This window comes from Pelodiscus sinensis, chromosome 2 (assembly GCF_052426305.1).
Source record: "Pelodiscus sinensis isolate ZL-2025 chromosome 2, ASM5242630v1, whole genome shotgun sequence".
Lineage (NCBI taxonomy): Eukaryota > Metazoa > Chordata > Testudines > Trionychidae > Pelodiscus > Pelodiscus sinensis.
Genome location: NC_143053.1, coordinates 147,408,189 through 147,427,613, shown reverse-complemented (window position 1 = coordinate 147,427,613; position 19,425 = coordinate 147,408,189). Strand labels below are relative to the sequence as shown.

The 19,425-nt window shown below is 43.2% G+C and overlaps 1 protein-coding gene across 2 annotated transcripts in view; it reads left to right on the top strand.

Annotated features, from left to right (window-relative positions):
• AHRR (aryl hydrocarbon receptor repressor) overlaps window positions 1-19,425 on the top strand; it is a 125,094-nt gene that overhangs the window by 87,854 nt on the left and 17,815 nt on the right. For both annotated transcript variants that reach the window (XM_075921552.2, XM_075921551.2), the window contains exons 5-8: window positions 5,731-5,820; window positions 8,253-8,382; window positions 15,486-15,619; window positions 19,202-19,401. In XM_075921552.2, the coding sequence (XP_075777667.2) occupies window positions 5,731-5,820; window positions 8,253-8,382; window positions 15,486-15,619; window positions 19,202-19,401 (554 nt within the window). The remainder of the gene's footprint in view (window positions 1-5,730; window positions 5,821-8,252; window positions 8,383-15,485; window positions 15,620-19,201; window positions 19,402-19,425) is intronic.

Sequence of the window (19,425 nt, the reverse complement as noted above, 5' to 3'; positions counted from 1 at the left end):
GTAACTTAATTAAGGGTTATAAAATGATTTTGTGTAGGGTAATTTTGAATTTTAAAAAACACAAGTAGAAGGGAACAGACATTCATTATGGTACAAATTACAAAGACTTGCTGCATCTTCCCAGCTGTATTCTTAAGGAGACATTATGATGGAGACATTTAGGGATGAGTGTACCTCTTACAGAAGCTTACAATTCAGATCATCAAAGAATAACTCCTCTCTCTATCTGGTGCAAAGACTATCCACAAACTGCAAAATGAAACAGGTCTAGATGCATTGAAAGCCAACTGACTCTGGAAATTTAGTATCCTTGTTGCGTGACTTGAAAATCTGTTCTGAGCAAGGCATGGCTTCAGGCCTTGACTATTGTACTTCAGTAACCATAGCAGAATGGTCTCTGGAGATCACAGTGTTAGTGAATTTTCCTTTATTTCAAGGAAGAGTAATAAGAGAAATGTGGCTTGGAACTGATCTTTTTTTTTTTCTTATTTTTATTATGCCATGACCTTGACCAAACTATCTTTGAAGTATTTGCTGGCTCATTCTCTGTTATGGGACCAGAAAAAAACATCAGGATATATAAAGGATCTTGCCAAAGGAAGTTCTATCTTCCTCAAAGTATTTGTATTCATTCCCAGGGAGAACCTTTTTATTAATAATGTTTCTTAAACCTAGTAATGGACGAGGATGATAACTTTTATCTCAAAGCTCCTGTGGGCACCAAAGTAACAGTGAACTTGCTTTGAACTGACATAATAATTGTTTTTTGTTTAAGTAGCAGGTGCAGCTTTTCGTGAGTACATAATTGGATGTAGTTGTTTTTAAAAAGAACACAACCCATAGTTCAATGCCAAGCCCTTTTTTTCCATTTGGAAAAAAGTGATTTCATTTTTAATGTACAATGTAAGAAACATGAGTTGCTTAAACAAACAATGCCAAACACAAACAAGTGTTTGCAGTGCATAGTTAAGTCTGTCTCACATGTTTCAAGTTTTAGCCTGGATTAGAAATTCCATCTGTCATTGAATCCATATGGTTTACCAAATGGTGTTTTACAATCACTTATTTTTACAGTTTAGACACTAAAGTTGTGTTTAGCTGTCACTGCTCAAATTTCTACTATGAAACCTTTTGAAAAAGTAAATATGCTCGAGGGTTGAAAATTGCTTTGGCAGGCAATTGAATTATTATTGATGAATCACTATTACTGTAGTAGGTAGTAAACACAGGTTGGACAAAGAATTATAGAATGAAGGTCTTTGAATGTTTCTTTTTTCTCTAAAATCTAAGAGCCAGTTGGTAGCCTTTCCTACACGTCTACACGTTCCTGTAAGGTGCCCCCTTATTCTCTGATGCCAGCTACCTACACTTTGGGTCACTGCCTGGACGCTGTGCAGTTTCCATAGGACTGCTATATTCCCTTTCACACACATGCAGAAAGCAGCAGGCAAAATGGGGCAGGGATTGGGTGAGCTCCAACATTCCAGCCTGTGCAAGCAGATTGCTGGTGTTTCTGGGCTAGAACTGCAATGGACTGCCTGTACATTTGTACTGAGTCCTCTCTGCTATGCAGAATATGTCTTCCCATCGAGCAGAGTTTTAAAATAACATTTTTAAAAATCAGCCAAAGACCTGGTTTTCAGTTTTAAAGTTTTGCTCCATATTCAACTGTTGTTTTTAGTGAGTGTGGGTTGTATGGCAGCTTTGCCAGCTAATGTAAGATTTTTGTAACATGGATCTTGAGTTAATCACAAATAACTTTCCTAACATGGAATTAGGGTTGCTGCTGCACAACAGTGTCTACCATTCCCTGTATTCTTCTGGAGCGTGTAGCTTCAAAATGCTAGGCTCAAACATGAGGAAACCAGGAGATACTCTGGTAGGTTTCCCCTCAGAAACTAGAGAAGAAGGTAGATGTTACAAAAAAGAATAACCCAGGGCAACTGCACTCTCCACACATCTGCACTTCCCCGCTCTGTGCCAGCTCTACACAAATAGATACATCCTTGAAACCCTCTCCTGAACCTCCTGCATCAACTCCTATCCCATGAACACCTCCTCCAACCCCCCATCTCTCTGACCCACACACGCACACACTTACACTTGCCCCTCTTCCCTCCCACACTTATCTCATCTCTCCTTACACATTCATATGCTCACGTAGGGCATGTTTACACAGCAGGGTTAAAGCCGAAATAAACTATGCAACTTAGCTACGTCAATTGCCTAGCTTAAGTCTAAACAGCTTATTTGAGCTTTTGGTGCTGTCTGCACAGCAGAAAGTCCGAGAGAGAGCACTCTCCCTCTGACTTCCCTTACTCCTTGTAAAATGAGGGTTACAGGAGTTGGAGTAAGAAGTCCTCCAGCTTGACAGTATTTTGACATTATGGCGAAATAACTGCTTGCAGTGTAGATGCCGACTTATTTCAGAATAACATAATTTATTCAGAAATAACACTGCTGTGTAGATGTTCCCCTCATCTCCTCCCACACAAACCCTTCCTACAGCTCCAATCCCACCCCAGTTTTTAGAACAATTAGCAGTAGCCTTTCCATGTTTCCTAGCTGTGGAGTGAATTGGAAATTAGTTCTGCATTTTAAAAGCATACTTCAGTCTCTTGTGTAATACTGTGCCAGGCCTATATGTGGCAATATACTGGGTGCCGAACATTCCTTACTAATCTGAATAACAGTTTCTTGATCGATAATAATAAAGTTTGAGAAAATTCCAACAAGATAAAGTCTACTACTACCTAGCAGGCTGAATACCCTGATTTTCCATGGAACCTCCAAAAAACTCGGAATTAAGGGTGCTCTGTTTCTTGCAGTATTATGCTCTCTGTTTCATAGTGATTTGAGGTTTTGTATATGCTTTCCCAGATGTGGGCTGGCAAAATACCACGTTTTTCTTGAGCCAGATGGTAAGATCATCATTTCTAGCTATCTCGGCTAATGAATAGTTGATGAGACTAGGAAGTTCTTTTCAGTGTACACATTATGAGCATAGTCACCTGCACAGAGGAGCTCACATAAATGCTCCATTTACCTTTGTGGAGGTTTTTAGTCTGGAGGTTTTAGTTAAAGAGCCTGCCAGATGTTTAAAATGTAATAAAATTCCTGACATCACATCATTGGTGGTTTCACTGCTGCAAAGGAGAATCAAAAGAGACAAGATGCCAAAAACCCCTTTCTTGTCTTCATCTGAGATTCTAAATGGATGTGACTGAATACCATCCACAAAGATACTCCAGCATAAAGGAGAGGAAGTCAGAGTCCTGACACTTATGGCATATTTCTTGTGGCATCTAGACCAATGCCTTGTTTGCAGTAGAAAATAGCACCATTTCTGCAATTGGTTTTGCTGGAAGGTGAGCTGTGGCGAAACTAGTGGTCAGCACCCATTCAGGAAGCCAGAGGGAATGCCTATTCTGAGCAGGGATTAACTCTAGTTGGCTAAACTGGTGCTGACTACAGTGAGTAGTCCTGCAGCACCTTAGAGACTAACGAAATATATAGATGGCATGATGAGCTTTCGTGGGCACAACCCACTTCTTCATATGAATGGTGCTGACTACAGTTTGTCCTTTTTTTGCCTTACAGCTAACCTCTGGCCAGCATCAGTTCATCTGGCACTGTGCTATTTTCTAATGTAGACAAGACCCTAAGGCAGGGATAGTGAGGAGATGGATCATGGGCCATATCTGGACTACCAGACACTTTTGAACTGATTCCAAAAACTTTTTTATTTAATTTGTATATATTATTTATGTATATATGTATTTATTTATTCTCTGGAGACTGGACCTGGACTATACCTTGGCCAAGAAATTTGAACCCTGACAAAAATAATTGACTACCCCTCTCTAACTGGACCTCTCTCTAGACACCCATTTCACATATCTTTAAGGCACTCATAGCAGGTAGAAACTGCCATTGGAGTAAAATGTTCAGGGAACTCAACATGTGCTGAGGTTTTCTTTTAAAAATCTGACCATAAATGTCACAAAGCACTATTCAAAATCTCACCCTCATGGGAACTGAGCGCTTGGGAACCTGGCCCCACCATGCAGGAGATTTAATAGGCATGTCCACTGTAATTTGCAAGGGGAATGATAGTAGCACTGCCATATATCTCAGCTTGAATTTCAAACAGTCCCAGTGCTTTTAACAAAATTATATACAAACTATATTCAGGGATCAGTTAAACTATTTGTGACATACAGTCCCTCTGTGGTGAAAAAGTGTCATGGAGTAGGGGAAGATAGGCAAAATTAGACAAATCTAGATTCATATGTGCAATGTGAATGTTTGTGTAATGTACTTCATTTATATCCATTCTTATTTTTATACTTGTCTTGGGTACCTTACCTGGCATAATATTAATATATTAATCTCCATATATTGTCTTCTTTACTGTGTTTTGATTTGTGATATCAGTGCTTTAAGTTCTATAGCTTAGGGCTCTTACTTTAAATTTTCCTTACTTTATTTAGATAAATATGCCATATATGGCATAATTATCTAAATAAAGTAAGGAAAATGTAAAGTAAGAGCCCTAAGCTATAGAACTTAAAGCACTGATATATATATATATATATATAGTTTGCTAAAGTTTTTGGAAAAAAAGGCTACATTTTAGCATACAACAGCAGTTATATGAGTAGTAGTACAATTAAAGTGTTTCCCGTATAGTTATTTGTATGATTAGAGGGTTTTGTATTCATTTATCAAAATATATATTCCAAAAAATTAGTGGAATATAGTAAGTTTTAAATTTAAATAGGTGTCAAGTAATTTGCTCATGTCATTAATCTTCCAGTTATATGAATTAATAGTAATTCCAGGTATCATAAAGATTAACCACATTGTTATTACGTTTTAATTAGTCTCTGTATTAAGTGTAGCCAAAAAAGATAAGTTTTTTTTAAAAAAAAAGAAGAGATCATAGGTTCCAGGTACACTATATATAGGGAAGAGAATGGTCTTTGCAGAAAAGTTATGAAAACTACCACAATATATCTGGGGGGGAGATTAAAATGATATCTTCACATTGTGATCAGCAGTGGGAAACACATTTAATATCAATCATTGTATTAAGGCCTTAGGACTGAAATAATTAAAATCCTGCTATTACTATCCAGATGTTATATATTTTTGGCAATACAGCTGTGATGTTCAAAACCTCTGAGCTATTTAAAAGCCTAATTATATTTGAAACTATTATTGCCTCATGTTGATATACATGAATTACATTCTGAGTTAGGAAAATTAATCTTCATACATCAAAATGAGAAGATACACCTATGTGCTATTTTCCCTTTGCATTTGATAAATAATATTTGATTAGCCCATCATTGTTTAGTCATGGATTCTGCTCCTTTTGCACTGAATAGCAACTTCATGTCAGAGTCCTATAAATATCAATGGAACTTGCTCACTGTAAATGTGGAAGAGTCTAGTCCATATGATGTAGCAGATGAATCAGCGGGAGTACTGATGCTGCCTGTTAACCTCATGGTCATAGGGCTCTATTTTAGTAAAGCTAAATAAAATTAATAAATGTCTATTCTAGCAGCACTTTTGTTTCTCTTTTCTAGTATGTGGTTATTCCATAATTGAATGCTAGGAAAAAAAAGCTTTAATAAATGTCCTACCAATTTTACTTTTTATGTGTGAGCAAAATAGTCTTACTGACTTGTTAAATGTTTTATTTTATCTCCCTTTTGCCAGTCACTAAATGGCTTTGCATTGGTGGTGAATGCAGATGGAATGATATTTTATGCTTCCTCAACTATTGCGGATTATCTAGGCTTTCATCAGGTAAATATATATTAAAAATACTTAGAATGTTTAATGTTGTACCATTTGTAATGACTTCTTTTGATAAGCTCTCTTAAATCACGTACAATACACTGTTTGGACATGTGCCTTTAAAGTTGACTAGATATAAACTATAAATGGAAGAAAGGTATATTTATGGCACATGTCCAAACAGCAATTTCAGACTGGGATATCACACTGTAATTTTCCTATCTTTTTTACAATTCAGGTGAATGTGTATTCTATGTAATATTCCAGGAAGCATTTTGAACTAATCTGTTAATGTGAATCTTTGGTTAACAAAGATATGAACTGTTACAAATAGAGAATATACCTCTAATGCCTATAGAAATGTATCCCTTCCATTTCACATTTAGAACAAGCATATCTGTAATAAATGCAAAAACTATCTTAATGCAACATTGATGGATATTTTGCACATGCACAAAAGATAGGAAATTAAGAATGAAGTTTGAAAAGATCCTCACTACAATATTGTAGATTAAAACAAAAATGAAATAGGTGAAAGTCAGGAAATTCAGAAGTAATATTCTTTAAACAGTCTTAGCTCTTCATTCATCCAACTGGGATATAGAGGTAATTACAGCCCAACTCAGGGTATGTCTACACTACAATGTTAGTTCGAACTAACAGACGTTAGTTCAAACTAACATTCATAGGCGCTACACTAGCGCTCCGCTAGTTCGAATTTAAATCGAACTAGCGGAGCGCTTAGTTCGAACTAGGAAAACCTCATTTTACGAGGATTAAGCCTAGTTCGAACTAGCTAGTTCGAATTAAGGGCTGTGTAGCCCCTTAATTCGAACTAGTGGGAGGCTAGCCCTCCCCAGGTTTCCCTGGTGGCCACTCTGGCCAACACCAGGGAAACTCTATTGCCTCCCTCCCGGCCCCGGACCCCTTAAAGGGGCACGGGCTGGCTACGGTGCCCGTGCCAGGTGCAAGCCTGCCAGCACCCAGCCAGCAGACCCTGCACCTGGCACGGCACAGAGCCACCCACCCGATGTCCCCCAGCCCACCCCCTCTTCCCGGGACCAGGCTGGCGGCTCCCAGGAGCTTGCCCGGGACCGCAAGAGGCGGGCACCTTCCTGGGCTAGTGCGGACATCGTGGACCTCGTCCACGATCTCCGCACTAGGCACAGGAAAGTGGCCGTCTAGGGCAGGAGAGCTGCCAGCCTGGCCACCCAGGAGCAGGTGTGCATGAAAATCAAGGGGGTCCACTGAGACCCCCGACCCTGAGCCCTGAGCTTAGAATGGCCGTACTGGGTCAGACCAAAGGTCCATCTAGCCCAGTAGCCTGTCTGCCGACAGCAGCCAACCCTAGGGACCCTGGAGGGGATGGACCGAAGACAGTGACCAAGCCATTTGTCTCGTGCCATCCCTCTCCAGTCTTCCACAAACTTTGGGCAGGGACACCACTCCTACCCCCTGGCTAAGACTACTCCATGGACCCAACCTCCATGACTTGATCTCACTTTCCTTTAAACTCTGTTCTAGTTGTAGCCTTCACAGCCTCCTGCAGCAAGGAGTTCCACAGGTTAACTATTTGCTTTGTCAAGAACAACAACTTTCTCTTACTAGTTTCAAGCCTGCTACCCATTCCTTTCCTTTGGTGTCCTCTAGTCCTTCTTTATGGGAACTCAGGAAGAACTTTTCTGAATGCACCCTCTCCACCCAACCCCTGCTTTTAGAGACCTCTATCCTGTCCCCGCTCCATCTCCTCTTTTCTAAGCTTAACAGTCCCAGTCTCTGTAGCCTCTCTTCATCTGGGACCTGTTCCCAACCCCTGATCATGTTAGTTGCCCTCCCCTCTCCCAGCCTTTCTCTTCCCCTCTCCCACCTCCTTTTCCCAGTCTCCCCCAGTTTTGTTCAATAAAGACAGAGTCAATGTTGAAGGACTAGGGAAGGGTAAGTGGAAGGAGGTGAGGGAGGAATGGGGTACGAGCCCCCGATGGGGAGGACTGGGCTGGCTCTGCGGGCTTCTGGGGGTGGAAGCTGATGGCCGAGTGCTGTGATGTGCCCAGTGTGGGCACTCCAGGCACTCCAAGCCAGGACTGGTTTTCAAGCGGGGCACCCCTGAGAACTGTCTGTCCGGGGTGGGGGTCTGGTCCCTTTAAGCGCAGCCCTTGGCTAGCCTGAGACAGCATCTCCACGCTCTAAGTCCTCCTCTGATGCCCTGCCGGCACTGCTTCCGGCCATCCTTAAGCCCTGTTCAGGGTCCACTCAATGTGGACATGCTAGTTCGAATTAGCAAAACGCTAATTCGAACTAGTTTTTAGGTCTTGACGCGTTAGTTCGAATTAGCTTAGTTCGAATTAACTAATTCTAACTAAGTTAGTTCGAACTAACTCTGTAGTGTAGACATACCCTCTGTGAATATACTGTCTAAACATTGTTTATAATAATTATTTCAGACTGATGTAATGCATCAAAATATATATGATTATATTCATGTGGATGATCGCCAAGATTTCTGTAGACAACTACACTGGGCCATGAATCCCCCACAACTGATGTCTGGACAGCAACCGCAGACTGAAACAGGTGGGTTTGCATAATCATAGAGGTGAAAGGAATCTTGAGAGGTGATCAAGTACAGTCCCTGGATTCATGGCAGGACCAAGAACCATCTAGACAAGGGGTAGGCAACATTAGGCCCGTGGGCCGCATATGTCCCGCCAAGCCACTGCACTCAGCCCACGGGAGCCTCCCCATGCCTGCCCCATGCTCAGAGTAGCATTCTGAATGCTGCGAGCCTGTGTGTGTTTGTGGGGGAGGTGGAGAGGGGGAAATTGGCTTTGCACACTGCCCCCGCCCTGAGCATAATATCAGAAACCAGCCAATGGAAGCTTCCTGTTTGCAGGACAGGCAGTGTGCAAAGTACCACTCCCCCTCAGGCTCACAGCATTCAGGGGTATGGAAGGCAGGGATATTATGGAAGCGTATGAGCACTTACCAAATTCTTGGATTGCTCCCCCATCAAAAATTATTGTCCACCCTTGTTCTAGACAGGTGTTTGTCTAACCTATTCTTAAAAATCTCTTATGATGGGGATTCCACAACCTCCCTAGGCAATTTATCCCAGTGCTAAACCATCCTGAAAGTTAAGAAGTTTTTCCTGTATTCAGTAGAGATACAGGAGTTGCCATAGTGAATAAAAATCAGTGATCCATCTAGTCCAGCAACCTGACTCTGATCATGAAGTATTTCCAGATCCCTCAAAACAAGTTGCAAAAATTCTCAGAGTGGACAATTACAGCATGATGAGTCGGGGGCAGGGTGTGTGTGCTTCTTCCTAATGCTTGACAGTTAGAAAAAGGTTTGTGACTTGAAATGTGAGACATTACTTTTATTTCACCCTGTCAAAGGGGGCTTGTAGCCTATAGGACTAACCTGCTTGCTTGCCTCCTCCCCCTTGCTGCCTCTGTATCAGGGGCAGCAAAGGGCGCAGGGGGCATGTGTGTAGTCAATAAGATTAACCGGTAAGCCTAAGCTTATCTGATAATTGTGTAGTCATCTACACAATGACATCCCTATTTATTATAATAAGTTTCAGTAGGTTTACATTGGCAGATTGGTTGTATTGCAAGGGTCTTACAGGCCTCATAGTGTATGTTAAGCTAAGGCACAGCTAGCATGCACATGCCTGGAACCTTTCACCCAGCTAGCAAAGTCAATGCACATCTATTCAGGACTTTTCACTTAGATAAAGCGACCTTCAATGGCACAGGAGCAGGGTTACTCAATTTTGTAAATCCAGGGGGCCACAGTGATACTCACAGCACATGCCAAGGGCTGCAACTTAAGTGTGGTGGCATATACATGTAAATATATATGCAAATAGCTTCTTTCACACTGACGAGCATGAATACAAAGATTAAGACAAGATACACAACACACAGGTCCCATTTAAGTCAGTTCTACTGATATTAATAAAATGCAATATTGCCTCGATTTCCACTCACATGATAGCACTTTTAATGAGCAATGATGATAAGTTGTGATCAGTGGTATAGGAAAAAGCCACTTCACCATCAGAAAAATTGGAGAACTACAAATAAGGAGAAAAGGAAACATCCCCTACAGAATATGCATCAAACTGAACAACATCACCGTAACATATTATAGAAGTGGCGGCCAGGGCTGTCTTTAGGCATACACGGAGTATGCAGTCGCGTAGGGCACCACACTTTCTGGGGCACCACTCTGCCGGCCCGGCACGGAGGGGAAGCATACACATGTGTTCTCCACCTGAGCCAGTAGGGGCACTGCCAGCTCTTACGGCCCTGCCAGAAGACCCCACCGGGCTGAGAGACTCCGTCGAGGAGGCCGGCAAGCTGACCCTGGCTGGAGAAGGGAAGCTGTCAACCCGGGTGGCAGCGTTGGGAGGAGCCGGGGCTGAGCTGGGGGGGGGGTCACGTGCGGCGAGCCGGAGAGGTTGGGGTCACGCGTGGCTTGGCGTTGCAGCACTGTTTTTAAAAAAAGCCAAGCTACGGCTTGGCAGGAGATGCACCAAGCAGGGCGCGGGGGAGCAGAGCCTCGCTAGAGGCAGGACCAGCCATATTGTGATGGGCTGGGGCTGCGAGCGCCGAGTGGCCCAATTCCGGCTCTGGCACGTGGCCCAGGCTGTGGAGACTTCTGGGGCCCGATTGCAGCAGACTCCAGCCCTGCAAACGGGAAGGCAGAAGGTAAGCGAGGGCGAGGGCGAGAATAGGGGGAAGGGATGAGAGAGGAAGGTGCTTGTGCTGATGGGAGGGGGGCAGGTCAGGAGAAGAAAGGGGAAGGCACCAAGGGGCAGGGGTGCAGGAGAGACTAATGCTCGGGGGGAGGACAAGTGGAGACAATGAGGAAAAGGGCAGGAGGGGAAGGTGTCAGTGAGAGGGAGAACAGGGTGATGCTGGGAGAGGAGAGAAGAGGGGAAGGGCATTGGGACCTAGAGGGGGAGATGCTGGGGAGAAGGCTTAAAAGAAGGGGTGGGCATGAGAAAGGTGGGGATGGAGCAAGTCATGTGTGAGGGCACAGGGAGCAGGAGGAGAATGGGGGCAAAGAGTGGTGAGGGGCGGGCATCAGGGAAAAAGAGGGCAAAGGGGGCAAGGCAGTAAGGGAAGGGGGAGGCACCAGAAAGGTCCAGGGCTAAGGGAAGGTGCAGGTGCCAGGGGATTCTGGAGGTGAAGCAGAAGGGCAGACACCTGCAGGGGAGAGACCAGCACCAGAGGAGAGAGGCTGGACTAGTGTGTAGAGGGAGGTGTTAGAAGAGGGGATGAGGAGGGGTAGGTAGCTCACATGAACAGAGTGGGGCTACTGGAGGAGTGGGCACAGGGGGGAGAGAAGGGCTGGTGGAGGGGGGCAGCTCTCAGGAAGGCTGAGGGCAGTGTGAAGGGCAGGGGTCAGGACAGCAGAGGAGGGTGGGGGATTGGGAGCAGCAGGCACCAGGGGAACTGATGGAGCAAGGGGAGGAGACATGGCAGCAGAGGAAAAGGCAGAGGTTTATAAGATATTTATTAATAACTTGGGTGCCACAGTGGCACAGCCAAACAAGCCACATGAACTCAGTACTGGTGCACAACACAAAATTCATTTTGCTCATGGGAGGAAACTCTGAGATGGAACACTTTCTCCAGCCTCTCCACCCCCGAGTTAATGTCACACACAGTGGGTTAATGCAATGGCAGGATAGTTGCATGAGAGGGGTTTGGTGGGGGCCAATCTAATCCCTATTGGTAGGAGGATGGTGGGAAAAGTCCTGGGGGGGGTGTCACATCACACCTTTTACTTTTGGTCATGTGTCCATCTTGCCCCGAGAGTTGTTGCCTCCAGAGGCGTGGCTAATGGGGTCAGGGGTGTGGCTAATGGGGGGTCAAAGAGTACATTTAAAAAAATTCTTTGGGTGCACACCCTAATGAAATGTGCTGCGCATGCCTATGACAGGAAGTCGTAGAGCGTGTAACAGCAGGGCTGGGTCCTAGAGAGCCGAATGCACTGCCTGCAGCACGGTCTGAGGGAAGGGGTTGGATGCTGGGGTTTTTGGGAAGGGGAGGGAGTAGGGGTGGAAGAGCAAGTCAGGCATAGGGGCACCAGTTTAATAATCTTGCGTAGGGCACCATAAATCCTAAGGACAGCCCTGGTGGCAGCCCAACGTAGGGGTGGTAGGAGGAGGAGATACAGTCCTTGGGAGGTCCCAGCATGATGGCCGCTGGTGATGATAGGGAAGGTGAAAGTGATGAGGAAGATGATGGCTAACACCTCAGGTTGCGCTAGAAGGAATGATATGAGTATATGGCATGGAAATCTAGATGTACATTCCCTGTCTGCCTTATGAAATTGGGCTTTTTTTTGACTGTGCATTTACAAATATAGTTTGTGACTTGATATTTACAAATATAGTGTATTAATACAAGAGCTCCTATAAGTGTGAGTGTTGCAATTGTGCACATCAGGGTTCCTAACTACAGAATAATTAAATACTGGGCCTGATCCTATGACAAAGGACCTGTCAACCCTCAAAGTGGTAACTGGGCATTCACAAGTAAGCTTAGATCAGGCTACATTAACCAACATATCAAGATTTCTCTCAGCTACAAAAATATAACACGTAGAAAAAGGTTTCTGAACACTCTTACTACAGCAGTATTGCTTTGTGCCGTCATCCCATTTGCTTTCTCACGCTAAGCTATTGCATTAAAAAGATCTCTGAGTAGATGCTGCATTCCATTTCCCTTGATTCAGTGCTGTCCCAGCATGGTGTTAGGGCACCCTCTGCTGTTTAGAGGTGCTCTCTATCAGCTGGAGCATAAAACAGAAATCATGACTACATCTAGTCACTAAAGATCCCTGTCTATAAGAATACAAGTGGGACATGAACTCAAAAAATTGAGCCATGTTCCATCTCTGATGACTACGTTCCGTCACTTCAAATTCCCCCTGCAATTTTATCAGGATAAATTGTTATTCATTCCTCCACAGTTAGTGTCACTGTGCAATTTAGGGCTGTTGAATAATTACTGCATTTCACATCACAGGGTTCTGCATTGTGGTGGTAAAGTGATCCCCCAGCAAATGTCAGTTTAAATTTAAACACTACATTTTGGGGCTCTTTAGCATAAAAGTATCCACTATTACAACTATTAATAAGTTGCACTTTTATGATAGTAAGCCTTCCATTAAAAGACTTCAAAGGATTTTATAAATGGGCATCCCAGAGAGACAGGTAAGGTTTTTATACCCATTTTGCAGATGGACAAACTAAGGTATGTAAAGATTGTGACTTGGCTAAGTTAGTAGTAGTGGTAGTAATAACAGTCTCGGTAAATATAAAGCTGAGGCTGAAAGTTTAGTACCCTTTAACTACACCATCTTTATCAATAATATTTGATTAATGAGAAATACTAGAAAATCAGAACATTTTCACATACATTTTCAACTCTAGGCTTAGCTTAGAGTTGCCACACCTGCCCACCTTCCAGTTACAGACCACAGAACCTTCTCAGCACATGAGATCTAACAAGCTTGTTTATTTATATATATCCAGATAAAAAAGTAAGAACAATTTTTGTTAAGTGAAAAAATATTCTTTGTTCCCAAGGCCTAAAACTTCTAGAGGAACTGAATACTCAGAACCCCAGTTTAAAGTCAGTAGAAATGGTGAATGCTCATCTCCTTTGAAAAATCTGGTGCCTCAAATTGGGCAAATGGAAATTGGAGTCACGCATTTCTGAAAATTTTGGTCACACTTTCTCTGTTCTCCTTTTTAAACAGTGGCGTTATGTTGTTTACTATTTCACAGAATGACTCATTTGAAAGAACCAGTTTTGTTAAGTTCTGCCATAACTGGGGTAAAATGTAAGAAGTCCTTCAGACCTTTTGTAAATGTACAGTACACCACACTGCTGGCAAAATGTATGTACCTTGCTGAAAGCTCATGAAACATTAATAGGTTTCCCAGATATGTAGGAAGAACCTTGCAAGCAGCACCAGTGAAGCAGGAGGTCACGGCTGACTTTTAAATTCTGAGAATTTATGCAGGGCTTGTAACTTTAACAGCAGTCCTCATGAGGACCAAGGTTTCCACAGGAGTTCTTGCAGTCTTTGGAGAAGTTTGTAAAAACATGTCCCTCCTGTATGGAGGAAATTACCCTCAATGAAATAAAAGGCACCAACATTTAACAAACTGTAAAAACAGAGGATGGACATTAATTAAATTTGAGCAACACTGTTTAGAAGTTAGCAGTGATGAACACTTCGAAATTTTGTTCTGGATATGTAGAGCAGAGCAAAGGTGGGCAATCATTTCTGATGGGGGGGCCCACTCCAACAATTTGGTAAATGGTCAAGGGCCACACTCTTCTGTGATATTAGTGGAGAAGGTGCAGAGTCTAGGATGGAGACTGGGGGCAGAAGGGAGTTTGGGGTAAGGTATTGGGGTGCAGGCGGTGGTGTGAGATCTGGGAGGGTGTTTGGGTAAAGGAGGCGATTGTGACCTGGGGCAGGACTCAAGAGACTGGGGTGCAGAAGGGGGTGCAGTGTCTGGGAGAGTTTATGGGTGCAAGAGAAGATTCTGACCTGAAGGAGGGGCGCAGGAGAGGGTGCAAGGATCTGGGTTGTGACCAGGAGTAGAAGATTGCGGTGCTAGGGGGTTGTGACTTGGAGGAGGAATGCAGGGGATTGGGGTGCAGGGTCTGACAGGGGTAGGAGTGTAGGAATGGGACAGTTGGGGGGGATGGAGGAGCTGGGGTGCCAGAGGCAGGCTCTGGTTGGGAGCTGCTTACCTGGGTGGCTCCTGGCCAGTAGCCAAGCAGGTTGTGCAGTCCGAGTCTGTGCCTTCCATGCCCCTGCAGCAGTTGTGGGAGGCATGTGTGGCTCAAACACTGCAAGGCTAGATGGGAAGGGGTACTTCGCCTGTTGCCTGTCCTGCAAATAGGCAACTCCCATTGGCTCGAAACTGGCCAATAGGAGCTGCAAGATTGTGCTGGGATGGGGGTACTGAACAAAGCCTTTTCCCCCTCCCCAAGGCTCACAGTATTCAGAAAGTAGCGTGCAGGGCTGGGGCAGTCAGGGAGCCTGGCTGAGACTCCTGCAAGCCAGATCTGGTGGCTTGTTGGGCCAAAAATCCGACCTATGGGGCATATTTTGACTACACCTGCAGTAGAGAATTTCCCTAAGTGTCAGAGTTCACACTTCTAGTGAAGTACTTGTGTTTCATTTGAGAAATGCACACTCCAAAAACTATTAAGTAGTGAATGCTTTTCGAAAGAACTCAGGAGGCACTAGCTGACCTTTGGATGACTGGTGCCTGTTAGCTGTGCCAATAAGCATCTTTGCCCGATGTTCTTCCTTTTTTTGTCTCTTTTTATTGGGTAAGTCTAGCAAGCCAAAAGGAAGAACCTCTTTTGTGTTAACGTTAATTTTGCTTAATTAAAAAACCCCCACAAAATCAAAACATATGGGAGATTAAGCCCCCCAGGCAAATTAACTTAACCTATTACACAGCCATTGTTTTGTCTTGTATACCTAGCAGATACTAATATTCATGATTGAATATTCACTACAAAATATTCTTTTCAGCAATTTCTTTAACTATGTATTCCAATATGTACGATTTTAATTCTGGATTCATATAATCTGACATACGTTACTTGTGTTCTTTGTAGGAGAAGAATATATTCTTAGTAAGTTGTTTAAGGCACAAGAGGGTGACAGCATGTCAACAGATTATTCTTCTTTTTTAACTCGTTGTTTCATCTGCCGAGTTCGCTGCCTTTTGGACAGTACTTCTGGTTTCCTTGTAAGTATAATTGTGTGAAACAAGCTGTGGTCGAGTAACACAAATTTAAATACTCAAAGGGATAGCTGTGTTAATCTGTAATTTATTTTAGGGTATGTCTAGACTGCATCCCTCTGTTAGCAGAGGAATGCAGATTAGGCAGGTCGACATTGCAAATGAGGCAGGGATTTAAATATCCCACGCCTAATTTGCATAAAAATGGCTGCCGCATTTTGCTGACTCAGCACTTTGTCGGCAAAAAGTGGCAGTCTAGAGGGGGCTCTGTTGAGAAAGAAAGCCTTTTTTGACAGATCCCTTATGCCTCCTGCTAGGAGGTTTACAGGATCTGTCAAAAAATGCGAAATAGGCATGCTAATGTAGCACTTGGGAAGAGGCAAATCCGCGGGGCATTTAAATATCATGGCCGCCGCTTTTTTCCAGCTTGGAGATAAGCCGGAGAAAAGCGTCCAGACTGGCGCGATCCTCCGGAATAATGCCCTTACAAGTAGGAATAAGAGATCCTCCGGGATTTGCCTCTTCCCAAGTGCTACATTAGCATGCCTATTTCGTAATAGGGGCCAATGTAGCCATAGCCGTAGTGTATTTCCATACATACTATCACATGAATAATACTTTTCTATATTCAGTTTAGTCCTTACCTGATGTGTCCTCTCTTACTCCATTCCACAAACATAAATATGATGACCAATGTCTTCACCTAGCAGAAATTAGAAGAGAAAAAGACCACCCTGGTCAGTCTTTTTATACATCAGCCTAGAAGTCTCTCTTTTCTCCTTTCATCTCCCAAAGGATCAAGGATGAGGAGTTAAAAGACCAGCTAATAAGAATTCCATGGAAATGCTGTGGTCCAAGATTTCCTAGAGCACTGGACTCAACATTTCTGGTTAAGTGAGGAGAGTAACCCTGTTTTGCAGCAGCCCCTAACAAAAGATTGCTTGGTCTGGCCCATAACAAGAAAATCTCTCCCACAATTTCTCCTTCCTCTACAACAAACTCACCCTCTCCAGAATCTCCATTTTTCTACTACTAACTGACACTTTTTCCTTCCAATTAGAGTGTGACAGGTGTCTGTGAAACTCTCCTTCTGCTTTCACCAGTCCTTGCATTTACAAGCAAACACTCTCCTTCTCCTCTAAGTCTTCCCCCCAGGTTATAGGACCTCTCACACCAAATGACATTTTTTCACGGCAGTCTGAATTTTCACTTATTTTCCCTAGTATTGACTCAGGAGATTCCTGTGTGGCTTACTTGAAACAAGCCCTGCATTCTTGTCTTCGCTTTCCAGTTCTACATCCTCAGAACTCTGTTCCCCCAGATAATGCACAGAAGTATTTTTTAACACATTATTAGACAGTTAGGCTCTTTGCTAACTATAAGGCGCATGCTTCTATCCTCCTCCCCCCCATACACCTTCCCTATAGAAACCTCTTCCTTAGGTTCCTTACATGGCATTTAAGATAATCAGATATTTGAATGGGAAGGAGACCTTCTCTCAGAAGCTAATACTGCACCTTCTTGTGCAAGAGCTGTTCTTCCTGAAAAAATGAGAAAGAACAGCTCTTGTGCAAGAGGGGGGGTTTGCGCAAAAAGGAGCCATCTACATAGCTCCTTTTTGCCCAAAAGCCTCTTGCGCAAAAACGGCCCCTAATTAATTATTCAAATGCAGGGCTGGCCCACAACATTTTGGCACCTGAGGCAGGGGCCTCATGCCCCCTCACTTGGACCAAAACTTTGAAAGGTCTCTTGAGCCCTCCTTTCTCCAGCACAGCACTACTATCTCTGTGCATCTAGAGCAGAGAGAATACATATGCACCAGCAGCAGACACAATTTTCTACACTCTGGGTCCTAGTGGCACCCCCCTCTCCCCGCTTCCTCCTCCCCTTCGCACAGTCTGGCACCTGAGGCGGCCACCTCATGGTAGGGCCGGCCCTGTGCAAATGTATCACGGTGATATTCTACTCTGCACTTCATTTGCATAAGCTTTTGTGGAAGAAGGGTGCAGTATAGATGTTGCCTATGGTAGAATTTTCAGGATATTATCATTTTAAGGTTATATGTCTGTTGGCAGAAGATTTGTTTCATTTGTTGTACACTAAACAAAGAACTTGCTGAGGAGGACATTTATGAATATACACAAGGAAAAGAAAGAAAAACAAGGGACAATATTTAAAATTCAAAGGATCAACTAGGCTACATCTAGACTGGCCCCTATTACGAAATAGCCATGCTAATTTCCAACTTTGGAATAGGGAAATTCGCGGGGGATTTAAATATCCCCCGCGGGATTTAAATAAACATGTCCGCTGCTTTTTTTCCGGCTTGGGGAAAAGCCGGAAAAAAGCGTCTAGACTGGCGCGATCCTCCGGAATAAAGCCCTTTTCCGGAGGATCTCTTATTCCTACAAGAGATCCTCCGGAAAAGGGCTTTATTCCGGAGGATCGCGCCAGTCTAGACGCTTTTTTCCGGCTTTTCCCCAAGCCGAAAAAAAAGCGGCGGACATGTTTATTTAAATCCCGCGGGGGATATTTAAATCCCCCACGGATTTCCCTATTCCAAAGTTGGAAATTAGCATTGCTATTTCGTAATAGGGGCCAGTCTAGACGTAGCCCTACTGTTTAGATTGTATAGTCTTTGGGACACAAACTGCCATCTAGTATAAGTTTGTACTGTGCTTGGTACAATGGGGTCAGCCTGGCTGTGGCCATGAGATTGGACTACAATATAAATAATAATAATAAATACTCTCCCTCTTTCATTTTGTAAAGAGCCTTTTAAAAGGAAAACCCCATATCTGAAAGACTCAAATAACTTTGTGGAAGAGAAGAGTCAGTCAAGCTGTGTCTAAACTACATCCCTTTTCTCAAAAAAGGAATGTAAATTAGAACTTCAAAATTGCAAATGAAGCTGGGATTTAAATTTCCCGTGCTTCATTTGCATAATGTTGGCTGCAGTTTTTTTCGAAACAGGGCTTTTTGATAGAAAAACGGCAGTTTAGACGGGAATCTTTCAAACACAAAACCCTTTTTCGAAAGATCCTGTACTTCTCAAAAAATGAGGTTTACAGGATCTTTCAAAAAAAGGTTTTATTTTCGAAAGATCCCCATCTAAACTGCCATTTTTTATCGAAAAGCCCTGTTTCGAAAAAAAATGCCATTATGCAAATGAAGCACAGGAAATTTAAATCCCGGCTTCATTTGCAATTTCAAAGTATCTAATTTACATTCCTTTTTCGAAAGAGGGATATAGTTTAGACATGTCCTCAGTTATAGGTGATAACTTCCAGAGTCTTTTATTAAAGTTCAACTTGGTTTCTTCTTAAGGTAAAATGAGACACAAAAAGACAAGAAGAGAAAAGGAGTAAGAGATAGAAAAATACAGATGTCTCTTGGATGCCTGTGGTCCACTTACTGCAAGGCCATGGGCATAGTATATGGCACATTTAGATACTTTTGCATGGGTTAGAACTGCTAGAACATGTCCAATATCATTTGAACATTATGGTCTATAGTTAATATTGCTATTTTACGTGGTTTATACATTGAATGCTTATGATAATTTTATTCTGTTCCTTTATATAACAGACAATGCAGTTTCAAGGTAAACTGAAGTTTCTCTTTGGACAAAAGAAGAAATCCTCCTCAGGAACACTAGTACCACCTCAGTTGTCCTTATTCTGCATAGTGGCCCCGCTCATGCTCCCTTCTGTGACAGAACTGAAGATGAAAAGTCTGCTTGTAAAAGCAAAGCACCGAGCTGATGAGGAAGCCACAATGGATACAAAGTATTTTCAACTGAATTTTCATAT